The sequence below is a fragment of the Sander vitreus genome, chromosome 10 (assembly GCF_031162955.1).
Source record: "Sander vitreus isolate 19-12246 chromosome 10, sanVit1, whole genome shotgun sequence".
NCBI classification, from domain to species: domain Eukaryota; kingdom Metazoa; phylum Chordata; class Actinopteri; order Perciformes; family Percidae; genus Sander; species Sander vitreus.
Window position 1 is genome coordinate 10,128,833 of NC_135864.1, and position 12,922 is coordinate 10,141,754.

Sequence of the window (12,922 nt, forward strand, 5' to 3'; positions counted from 1 at the left end):
TAGTATTTATGGACAGGATATCGAGGCGTAGTCGGGGTGGAGAGGGGTTGCAGTTCGGTGGGCTGGGGATCTCATCGCTGCTTTTTGCAGATGATGTGGTCTTGATGGCATCATCGGCCTGTGACCTTCAGCACTCACTGGATCGGTTCGCAGCCGAGTGTGAAGCGGCTGGGATGAGGATCAGCACCTCTAAATTGGAGGCCATGGTTCTCAGCAGGAAACCGATGGAGTGCCTTCTCCAGGTAGGGAATGAGTCCTTACCCCAAGTGAAGGAGTTCAAGTACCTTGGGGTCTTGTTCGCGAGTGAGGGGACAATGGAGCGGGAGATTGGTCGGAGAATCGGCACAGCAGGTGCGGTATTACATTCAATTTATCGCACCGTTGTGACGAAAAGAGAGCTGAGCCAGAAGGCAAAGCTCTCAATCTACCGGTCAGTTTTTGTTCCTACCCTCACCTATGGTCATGAAGGCTGGGTCATGACCGAAAAGAACAAGATCCAGGGTACAAGCGGCCGAAATGGGTTTCCTCAGGAGGGTAGCTGGCGTCTCCCTTAGAGATAGGGTGAGAAGCTCAGTTATCCGTGAGGAGCTCGAGTAGAGCCGCTGCTCCTTTGCGTCGAAAGGAGCCAGTTGAGGTGGTTCGGGCATCTGGTAAGGATGCCCCTGGGCGCCTCCCTAGGGAGGTGTTCCAGGCACGTCCAGCTGGGAGGAGGCCTCGGGGAGACCCAGGACTAGGTGGAGGGATTATATCTCTAACCTGGCCTGGGAACGCCTCGGGATCCCCAGTCGGAGCTGGTTAATGTGGCCCGGGAAAGGGAAGTTTGGGGGTCCCCTGCTGGAGCTGCTACCCCGCGACCCGACCCCGGATAAGCGGATGAAGATGGATGGATGGATGGATTTAAATAGAAACTTGGCTAATGTTGTGTTCACAACTTAGTTGCGTTATTGCAAGGAAAATGTGACCATCATGGATGAATATTTTAAAAAGCCAGCAACATCAATTGTTTTTTTATTTTACATAAATGTTTAGCCATTTTACAAACTGAGCACATAACATTCTGCATTGGCAGGGCTGGAATATGTCTTTGTCTTATGCAGAGAGAGAGACTTGGTCAATAGAAAGAAAATTCTGTGTGACAGCATGATATTAATGCGTGCTTTAAGCGGGTGATTTGTGAGTGTGTGTGTGTGTGTGTGTGTGTGTGTGTGAGCAGTGAAGCGTGAAGCCGTTACTCCGGTCACCAGCCCGGTACAGAACAACGGAAGGATGCTAATTAGTAGCACAGTTTCCCTCTGCTCATACAAATACAGAGACTGTCTGGGGCAAGAGAAATAGAAAGAGAGTTAAATAGAGAGAAACATGATGGGATAATGGGAAGGAAGAGATAAATAAATGTATTGATGAGAGGCAGAATGACAAGAAGAGAAAGAGAGGAAGTTTGAGAGACTAAAAGCAGAGAAAATGAGATGAAGGGTTGAAAGGGGCACCCGAGGGATGGCAAAAGAAAGAGTGGGGAAAAAAAGAAAGAAAAAGAGAGGGAAAGAGTGACAGTAGTTATGTGGTGTAAGAAGTTCAGCGTTAGCCAACTCTGTTCACTTCAGCAATGCTTAATGTCTCATTTTGTAAAGCACTCCGCATGTTTTTGGTTTTTCCGCTTAATTCACTAAAATACAGTGGAGACTGTGGGAGAAAATGCTCATGAAGGGATCATGAATCAAAGGTCCGGAGCAAAGTTTCAAATCCTTAACCTCAAAAGTTAATGACATGCATCTAATTCCAATGAGCCCAAACAAAGCCATCAGAGAGCGGTTTCATACACTCATAAGCAGCGGTTTGTGAAAGGAAAAAGGATGATCAAGCCTTAATTTTTAGCGTCAATGTGTTGTTTTCTGGTAGTGCAATTTTTTTAAATTATTTGTTTGCCCAAACTTTTTTCCCACTTGACAACTTATGTTTTTTGTCCACATACCTCACGGGAAAAAATTGTTAGTTACAACTAAATTTTCTCCATTTTAGCCAATTTGCAAATCTTGTTTGCCTCGTTTACCTTTTGTTTTCTTCTGATTTTCTGATTTTATCTTTCCTATGAGCTTAATTATCCCACTAAGGGAAACATGCATCAACAGAAAAGTACGTTTTCGTCAAAATGACTGATACTGACAGACTCCGCCCGTGGAAATATGACAATTAGAAGTGAAATCCAAAGTGAAAGACGTAGATCTATGTCGAGCCCCCAGAAACAGCGATGTGCTGTGAGGTGAATTTTCCCCTTGCACAATCAATAGAAGTGGAGCGGCAGTAAAACAGTACATTTGTGAAAAAAAGATTGCTGCATTATAGGGCTAGATCAATGTTTTTAAAGTCTGACCAAATTGTGTCTTTACACATATATAGATAGATAGATGTACTCTATTGATCCCAAATTGGGAAATTCTTGAAAGTACCAAAGTACCAAATCCTGAAACTGATTTTATTATCTGTAGCGGGCCTCTGATCAATATAATCCTTAAACCACATAGCCATATGTAAACAAGTTGAAGCAGAGTTTTTATTTTGATTTCACTTATTTAGCTTTCACACAATAAAAAATTATTTACAAACAAAAAAAATAACTTAAAAGTCCAGATGACGCATTATGATTATTTTGTCCCATTCATACGATGGCAGCCATATGCAACAGGAGTCAACAGAAAGTCAATTGGCTCGGCCAGAGGAAGTATACAGTTTCTCTTAATACATCCATACATTGATTTTCTGGTTAAATTAACTGATGAAAATTTACAGTAGATATATGATCATTTATGTGTACCAGTAGACATTTGTGAAAACATTGAACCACTACCAACAAGAAGATGGGCGAAAAGGGTAAAGCAATCAAAAACTCTTCTACCACATTGTTTTTAAGGTGCTGGAAATCAGATTAATCTATGTGTGTGGCTCTTACAATGTTGTCCTTTTCTTTGTTTTACTTTTCCTTCTCTCTGTATCTTTACGTCTTATATACAATATGCATGCTGCGTCTCTTTATTCATTTAGTGGATATGTAGTCTCGCATTGCCAGACCTATCTCCACAGGCAGCGCTGTGGAGTAAGGTCTGGCTGTACCAAACATACATTCTGGGATAGGAGGAAAAAAACAACTGGGTTATTTGCATATTTTTAAACCAATCACAATCGTCTTGGGCAGCGCTCCGGACGTAGCGATGGTGGCTCTGCAAAAAGTGTTGCCAACTTAGCAACTTTGTCGCTAGATTTAGCAACTTTTCTGACCCCTTCAGCGACTTTTTTTCAAAAAAGCGACTAGCGTCAAATCTAGCGACTTTTTGTGGCGTTATTGGAGACTTTTTCTTACTCTTTTCAATGAGCAGCGGGTGCTTCCGTGGGCCCCTCCTCCATCTGAAAGCACTCACAGGCGGCCCAGTCCTCGCACAGCAGTCCCTCCCAGCATGCGGGAAGTCCCGCTGGCTTTTCCCGCCCAAAATGTAAAATGTAAACAAACAAAAATAAATCATAAATTCTGTATTGAATTTATGATTTTGGCTGTTTGGTTGACTCACAGGGTCATGACCCATGTTTACTGTAAGTTACATGATACCCATTGCATAAATTGTTCACAACTTTCTTTTTAACAACACAACCATAGATAAGTAGTATACAGGGATACAATAAGTCATAAGCTTGACATCAATTATTGAGCACATATGTAATTTATTAACAAGCATGTTGTCATTGTTGTGATTTTATGGGAAGACAGGGAGGCTTGCCACTCCTAACAATTTAATAATTAATTTGTCCCCCTTAATTTACCTTATTACCTGTGTTCAGGCTCAATGAGAAACAGAGAAGCAGAGAGACAGCATTATGTGGTTCACATGTCACATTCATTCACACTTTTGACAAACAGCAACAAAACAGATGTAAGAAACATATCAGGCATTGCTGTGTCTGTAAAAAATATAGTCTGCTTCTCCTCTAATTACATTTTTACAGCCAGCTTTGTTAGCGTTTACAGGCTAGCTAGCTCTAGGCTCCCATCAGCTAACGTTAGCTAGCTTCCATCAGCACTCAAGTGAAAAAAACGTGAAAGAACTGCTTGCACACACAGTTGTTTGAATACTGTTGGTAGCTAACAATAGCATGAACACAAGCAACCACATTACAACATATAATAGTACACAACTTTCTAGCTAACACACTGGAAGCTAAAAGTTTAATGTTGTGGTGTTAAGTAAACAAAGTGTGTTGTTAAAAAGGCAATTGCAAGCCTTGGGGCAGTTGACCCAACAGCCTACAACTAGCTAACATATTTCAACAAAATGGAGAACTTTTTAATATGTTTTAGGAACGTTGAAATGAGCCTGAGAGCCTTTACCCCTTTAAATAGACTACCTCATGGAGTTTATAGAGTTAGCTAGCTAGTTCTGTGGGTAATGTGTTAGCAGCTTTTGTTGGTGCCTGCGTGTAACATTGTTTACATGCAGGCTTTTTGGTACCTAAGGTTTGCCATGCCCATTGGCTCTTAACGGGAAGTGATGAATTTTGTTACCATTAGTATTGATAAAATGGTATTTTTGGCACTGGTATTTCCTGGACATATGTTGAATCTAATGTACATTGTGGCAACCACTTAGCTTGCTATTACCAAATGTTAATGCTTCCGCTGCTACACCCCTGCATGTAAGGCCTGTTGGTTTTGATAACAACAAGATCCAAGTGCAGGCGGATGAAATGGATTTTCTCCACAGAGAAGGCAGGCTTACTCTCTTTTGACAGGCTGCTCGCTCCTGTGCCTCCCCCGGGCATGGCCAGCAGGGAGAAAACCTCTGGGCAGACCCAGGAAACTCTGGAGGGATTTAATTTCCCTGACTGCCAGGGGCCATCTGGGGATCTCCCAGGAGGAGCTGGAGTTAGTGGCTGTGAAAAAGAGCTGTGCTGCTCTGCTGCAGCCATCGATCTAACACAAAACTGAAAATAGTTTCAAAGCAGCTTTATTTTCTTCTGTCCCTTGGAGGCTAAAGGGGACTATGTGAGAGAGATGTTCAATAATCCAACTTCTGATGAAAAAAGGGAAATGAGATACAAATAGGAGGATGGAGAACATATCTAAAAGGTAGACAGGGAATTAAGAAAACACATTTCTCTGAAGCTGTGTTCATACAATGACACTTACTGACATTCACACATCACCCTGTGTATGTGTCTGTGTGTTTAGCAAACAAGCACCTACTTTTACAATGTGATGAAGAGTGTAAAATTGAGAGCAGACTGTTGAACTCAGATGATCCCTAGTCTATCAGGAAAAAAAATTAAACCGCAATCCTGCAATATGCTGCAATAACTGATAAGTGATGTTTTCCCCTCCAGAGCAACTACCATCAATGTGCATTTGAACAAGGCACTTAACACATAAACTGATCCGGCTGAACAGACACTAACACCAGAAGATTGGCAACTCTCAGGTATGAATATGCCATTACTGATTGACCATGATGCTCAGCAGATATGTAAAGAGATACACCATTAAAACATATTTTATTAAAGAAGGGATGTTTTTTTTTAAAAGCTTTGGAGAATTAATCTTAAACATTAAAATATATTTGTTTACAAATGTATCTACTTAAATATAAAATAAATATAATATAAATAAAACATTAAACATGCCCAAAGTTTGTCTCTGGTGGGTTTCCAACTGACAGGAAAACTGATCTTTTAATTAGCTTGGGTCCCAGACTGAGACACTGAATTACTCAGTTTGGTTTTCAGGCATTACAATATTTATGAACTTTCCACTGTTCATTATACGCTGACACACTGCTGAGGACAATGCAATTTTTGACATTTGCAGGACAATTTCCCAAATTAATTCAATTAATTTAAAGGACACTTACAATGAGAAGTGAAATTATTGTATTGCTTATGGAGTTATATTACCATCTTTATTCAAGAGCGCATTATTTCAATTTGAGACCATTTCTCAATGATATTACGTTCAGATTTCTTGCTCTCACACACAAATAGTCACTGCTCGCGCTTTGATTTGCTCTGCTTGTGCTCAAACTTTCTGCTTGGACTCAGATATGTTGTTGTTTGGACAGATTTCCTGCTCTCAGCTTTGAACCTTCTCCTCGCATTCAGGCTGATTCTGCTCGCTTGCAAATGTTCTGCTCTCGGATTTCTCCTGCATGCTCGGATTTGTTTGTGTTATAACCCTATCAAAATTCTACAACCAATAGAATGCCAGCTGTAGTGCTGACCAATGAAATGATCCCTGCCCCGTTGAGGGTGCGTTCACTTTACGTTAGAACGTCTGTTGACGGCGGCTGCTCTGTAACCAAGTTTATTTACCCCCGTGCCATCCATTGCTTTATTATAAGTATATGTCAACAATGTGCACAGAATGGTAGACGCACTTTCACCTGCACCCATCAGGAAACGGGAGAAAGCTTTGAAGTGGGACGTATGAAGTTATGTCCACAACTACGAGGGTGAGTAACATAACTTAAGCACCTAGCTAGCTAGCATATGGCGCTAGCATATAGCCTAGCTTGATGTCCATAAACAAATAGATTTTCTTGATTGTTTAGCTAGATTGAACGACATATGACGGACAGTATGTTTATATGTGTTGACCCCACTTTGTATTTTTTCCTCGTTTGGTTAACCTTGTTCCTGGGGATTTGGCTAATTTCATGTTAGAGCCAGTAGTAAAAACTAAACTGTAATATAACTGAAAGAACAAAAGAAACTGGATTGTTGGTGTCAGTTTCTGCATCACTGTTGTGTGTTGTTCATCAGAATTTAGTCTTCATTCCTTCATATAACATTAGTCTGAAAATGAGGAATTCATATCAGTCTGTTAAGTACAATTTAACCACTACAATAAAACAGATCTAGAAATGATATGCTTTATTTGCAACTTAAATATTGGTTATTTTTTTAATTAATACAAAGCAAACTGAGCAGAAAAGAACAAGTATTTTTGTTTGTTTGTTTCTCTTCTTCCAGGTGTGACTGAAGTATTCCTGTTGAGCTGCATCATAGCTGCACTGTGTGCATGGACCAGTGTTGTTCCAGTCAGTACATTACTCACCTGTGTGCAGAGGACAGGCAGCAGTGGCACAAACCAAGAAGGTTGGCAAGTCTGATAATAATGTAATTGTAAAAAAAAATAATAATAATGTAATAGTAAAATCATGTTACATACACTTATCATTTATGTTTTTTGCTTAAATTCACAGGGTGCACAACCAGGCCTGGGAGAGAAAATGACTGCTGTCCACAAAACCAAATCAGAGAAGGTAAGGTAAGATAGTAATGATGTTAAAGAAAGCTATGTACAGCTAATATATTATGTGTTGATGTCTATGAATTTGTCTTTAATAGGAGCACACTATACAAAGACAACAGTGGAGAGTTGCTGGATCTGTCTGTCCTCAAGGTGCCAGAGATCTACAAGGACTTCACACGTTTCTACACCATCACCTGCATAATCCAAGTGATAAAAGAGAGAACTATTGTGTTCTCTGTTTACATGAATAGGTGCCTGTAATGTCTGCCAATATTTTCAATCAATTCAATAAATGTTGATAAGTATCACTGATATGTCTTAAATCATTGTAGTTTTTCAGAGCAATAAGCGAGATTATTAAAACCATGTTCATATTTGAGACAAATTAAAACCCTGGTCAAGGCAAATTGGTTTTTCATTTTCTATAACATTTATAAAAATAAAACAGTACAATTAAATTGACCAGAGCTGACACTTGGTAAATGGCTTTAATTTACCTTGTCAAAACAATGAGTAATTCATAACAAATTGCACAATATTTGACACAAAACCTTAAAATGTATGGTTCATACTACGGTGAAACAGTCCAATTTGCCTGTAAGATTTACTGTAGCAGGAACATTGATATTGGCAAACAGATGACCCAGGTTCAGGTGAGTTTGCCAGCAGGGTTATGAATAAAGATAAGATAAGCCTAGTGTTCACAAGAGGGATGATTCAGGTATTGCAACACATATTAAGAATAATTCAATTAAATAGGAGGTTTATACAACTAATAGACGATAAATGAACTATACAAGAGCAATTAAGGTAAAGTTATGAGGTAGTGGCAAGCTAAAGTGACGTATAATCAATAGCCTGGAGTCATGTCAACAGTGTACACCAGAATAATATATACTGTGATTAAGTAATGATACTTACTGTTGTCTGTACTAATATAACAAAACAAAAAAATAATATAGTGTATGCAGTATGGAGAACAACCAAGTCCCATATGAACCCAAGAGACATTTTCAGACTAATGTTATATGAAGGAATGAAGACTTCTGATGAACAACACACAACAGTGATGCAGAAACTGACACCAACAATCCAGTTTCTTGTGTTCTTTCAGTTATATTACAGTTTACTTTTTACTACTGGCTCTAACATGAAATTAGCCAAATCCCCAGGAACATGTGGGGTCATCACATATACACATACTGTCCGTCATGTGTCGTTCAATCTAGCTAAACAATCAAGAAAATCTATTTGTTTATGGACATCAAGCTAGGCTATATGCTAGCGCCATATGCTAGTTAGCTAGGTGCTTAAGTTATGTTACTCACCCTCGTAGTTGTGGACATAACTTCATACGTCCCACTTCAAAGCTTTCTCCCGTTTCCTGATGGGTGCAGGTGAAAGTGCGTCTACCATTCTGTGCACATTGTTGACATATACTTATAATAAAGCAATGGACGGCACAGGGGTAAATAAACTTGGTTACAGAGCAGCCGCCCTCAACAGACGTTCTAACGTAAAGTGAACGCACCCTCAACGGGGCAGGGATCATTTCATTGGTGAACACTACAGCTGGCATTCTATTGGTTGTTGAATTTTGATAGGGTTATAACACAAACAAATCCGAGCGCGCAGGAGAAATCCGAGAGCAGAACATTTGCAAGCGAGCAGAATCAGCCTGAATGCGAGGAGAAGGTTCAAAGCTGAGAGCAGGAAATCTGTCCAAACAACAACATATCTGAGTCCAAGCAGAAAGTTTGAGCACAAGCAGAGCAAATCAAAGCACGAGCAGTGACTATTTGTGTGTGAGAGCAAGAAATCTGAACGTAATATCACTGAGAAATGCTCTTAAATTGAAATAATGCACTCTTGAATAAAGATAGTAATATAACTCCATAATTGCTGTAACTGCAAAAATACCCACTTTTAGTTTATGAAAGTCTTCTACCAATAGAGGGCAGCAGAAGGGCACCCACTCTTGAGTGGATCCTTACTGAATCCTTACTGAAAAGTGTTTTCACTTCACTGCTGCAGTGTCACTAAGTCACTAAGAATAGTTGCAGGATGAGCAGAAACTTTTAACAGTGGTCATTGGCAAATAATCTGGAAACTCAACTCTGTAATCTTACCAGTCACCTTAAATGTTTGAAAGGCATTTTCCTACACAATAGAAGATAAATGAATGACATTTTGGAGTGCTCTATCAGACATGCATTAATCAGTGAAGTTAACACAGAGTCTGGATGATGCATTGGACTATTTGGAGATATGGCTCATAAAATATAGGCTATGGTTTAAAACCAACTATATGATCACAAAGTAAATAGTTAAGATGATATATGGACCATGATAAAAGAGGACAAGTTGCTGGGAAATGAGCTAAAATATGCACACTGCTGCCACAGACTGAGAGTTTGGAGTTTTATTCGTCTGTGTGGGAAAGTATCCCAGTGTATACAGCAGAGAATGTTTCTGCGGGGAAGATAAGGGATGAGTGAAAGTTTGAAGAGTTTCTGGTGACATCAACATAGAGTTTGAGAGAGAGAGAGAGAGAGAGAGAGAGAGAGAGAGAGAGAGAGAGAGAGAGAGAGAGAGAGAGAGAGAGAGAGAGAGAGAGAGAGAGAGAGAGAGAGAGAGGATTTTGGGGGAAACCTAGGTACACATCGGTGTGCCTCTCTTATTCTCACAACCTCCAGGCGTCCCATTCTGTGTTGCGCCTCTGCTCTCAACTTCTCTTTTTAATACTGATTACAACTGCTCAGCAACTCTCACTTTTTATTCCCTGGCAGCGGAGAGATGTTCCCTGGAAGGAGGTTACACCCCAGCTGAACATTTTTACCTTGGACAGTTTAGGAGTCAGGCTGATAACTTCTCGGAGAGTTTATGAATGAGGAGCATTTGGTGGAGACTTTTACGCATCGAGTTGAGTGACGTCCGTTGAGATGCTGAAACTTTTTATTTGCAAGTGTCACGTCCAAATCCTCATTTCGTCCCTTTTCTTCAATGGCAAGAGAGCGTTTTAAATAGATTATGACTGATCGTCTCTCTTGAGAGAAACTTTGGTGAACTTCAGCAACAGCGAACTTGATTTGATTTCGGCTCCCATTACTTCTTCTTCTTCTTTTTATTATTATTATTATTATTATTATTATTCTACCACACAGTCTAACGGCCGCTCGACCTTTTTCGGGATCCTTACTTCCACAACGTCTACTCCCCCCCCTCCCCCCACCCCCCCTCGGATTTTCAATTAACTTCGGGTTGGAAGTAACTTAAGTGGATAACATGCCTCCGATCGGACCGGAGAAGCGATCTGCGCTCTGCCGGGGTTTGGCTCTGGTTTTTGCGCTTCTGGTGTGCGCTGCTTCGGTGACTGGATGCCCGCACAAGTGCAGCTGCTCCGGGTCGCATGTGGACTGCCAGGGTCTGGGTTTGAAGACTGTGCCTAAAGGAATACCGAGGAATGCCGAGCGCCTGTAAGTGGAATTTCCTGAAAGTTTTAGTATTGTCTGTCATCATCTTTCCTAAATAGCATAAAGTGCCCCGTGGCCTGCTGCGCGTCTCTTACTTGGCTTTACTCTCATAATCCTATAATATTCATGTGGTAGTTACAGCAGAGGATTTTGTAACATAAAAGCATACTGTGCATGACAGACTTCAACATGCCATGTAGGACTCAGGAGTTATCAGAGAGGAAGGAGGTAGCTTAAAACCTGAAATCACTATTGATTGGACACCTCAGACTTTATACATGTTTTACTTAATGAAAACTTTATGCATACTCATTTTATTAACCATGAATTACAAAAAATCGGCTTAATCTTTCTACAAAAGTCAATATAGAGTTTTTTTTTTTAAACCAGCCATGTAAGCCCAAAAAGGCTAATAAATGGGAAAATATCCCACTTTTACTATATACTTATTAAAAAAAACAAAGGGTAGTTTCCTGGGAAAAGATACAAGTATACCTCCTGCTGAAAACATTGCAATCCCTTTGGTTATACACATAATAGATGGTGCACATGCAACTGCCCTAAAATTCTCCAGTGACCCCAGTGAATGGAGGCCGTTAAGAAAACAATCCTAAAGCAGCTTTAGAGCGAGTAATTAGTTTTTTAAACAGGTCAAAATGTAAGGTGAGAAGACGCAGTGAGCTCCTTAAATGTTTTTATTTTTCAAACTCCTTTCGCAGTGAGACTTTCTAAACTTTTTCAAAGTTTCATAGAGCTGGGCTAGAGCCTCTTTGTGATTTAACTCTTAAAATGTAACTCTTTCAGAGCTTTATTTTATTCAAACCTGGTGACAGTTAGTTTTCAAATGATATTCATTCCTAAGGCAGAGACAGACCCCTGACAGCCTCTGCTGCCACCTCTAGCCAGATCTTGACACATGTACACCCCCGCAGCCACACACATGCATTCACAAACACACACCTATGCTGTTAAGGTATGGAAGTGATTATGCATGATAACGGAGCAGACAAAAGCCCCGCAGGGGATCAACAACAGACCAAACCCTGAGACAACAAACACAATCAGTAGGCTGCAGAGGGAAGTGGGGGGCCGTGTTTGCTGATGCGTGTGTGTGGATGTGGGGGGTACTGGTGGATATGAACATATGATTAGCATGTGTGCGAGCATTTTTACTTTTGAATGTGTTTGTTTAGATATGTTTGTGTATTTGTGTCTGCATGTTTGCACTGGCTAGTGTGATTGTGTGTGTGTGAGTGTGAACAACGAACCCCATACCTCTCCCATCCCACAGGACTGTTGTGACCTCCCAGGACCTGTTGGCTTTTACACAGCAATCCCCCGAAGAAATTTACACCCAAGAAAAATAAATAATTAGAGCGGGCTGTGATGGGGAGGTGGGATAAGGGGGTCCCTTGCCTTTTGCTGGGGTCCCCGGGGTGGAATATTTTGGGTAGCAGCGCCCCTCCCTCCCCTTTTAAGCCAGAAACTATGTGTTTATGTTTCCCTGATTTATCCAGGTCAGTGTTTCAGCTGTGACTTTGGCCCAGAGTTGCTCTTTTCCTCCCTCTTTCTCTGTCTGCCTGCCTTCATCTTTCTCTCTCTCTCTGCAGATATATTTTAGGGAGTCTGAGAGGGGAAACATTAAAATGGATGAGATTCCAGTTCTAAAGGTTACGGCAGATGGGAAACTTTTAAGGAAAGAGAGATGAGTGTTATTGCCCTGGGCAGGGATTTGGTTTTGACAACTGGGATGAGGTCCATGTGGACAACAGATTCTAGCAACAAAAGTGCCAAGTTTGTTAAGTTATGAGTAAAAAAATGCTCATTTGCATCAAAGTAAAGTTCTCACAATTCTGGAATTGATTTGTGATATTTCCTTAACTTTACCATCCAGTAGTTTAGAAATACTGAATATCCACATGATGATGAAATGGTTTTATAAGATCCTGTCAAATGTCACATATTTTAAACTGTTAATTATATGTAGTAGCCAGTAGGGCGCAAAGACCGATAGAAACCACTGCAATGGAGCTAAAAGTTCCTTCAGAATTTTCATAAACTCATAATTTTGTAATCACTAATAAGTTATACATGTAATGCTAATGCAACTCTGTTTGGGTTTGTTCATCACAAATGGAATACAGGACAGGACACTGATGCA

General features: G+C 40.5%; 1 protein-coding gene and 1 long non-coding RNA gene across 2 annotated transcripts in view; both read left to right on the forward strand.

Annotated features, from left to right (window-relative positions):
- Positions 1 to 7,040: 7,040 nt before the first annotated feature.
- LOC144524010 (uncharacterized) lies at positions 7,041 to 7,596 on the forward strand. The gene is made up of 3 exons (XR_013502572.1): positions 7,041 to 7,131; positions 7,239 to 7,298; positions 7,384 to 7,596. It is a non-coding gene; the product is annotated as an uncharacterized LOC144524010 (long non-coding RNA).
- Positions 7,597 to 9,914: 2,318 nt separating this feature from the next.
- Positions 9,915 to 12,922, forward strand: part of slit3 (slit homolog 3 (Drosophila)) — a 247,117-nt gene continuing 244,109 nt past the window's right edge. Inside the window, exon 1 of the mRNA XM_078260191.1 lies at positions 9,915 to 10,764. Within this exon, the coding sequence (XP_078116317.1) occupies positions 10,574 to 10,764 (191 nt within the window). The 5' untranslated portion in view covers positions 9,915 to 10,573. The remainder of the gene's footprint in view (positions 10,765 to 12,922) is intronic.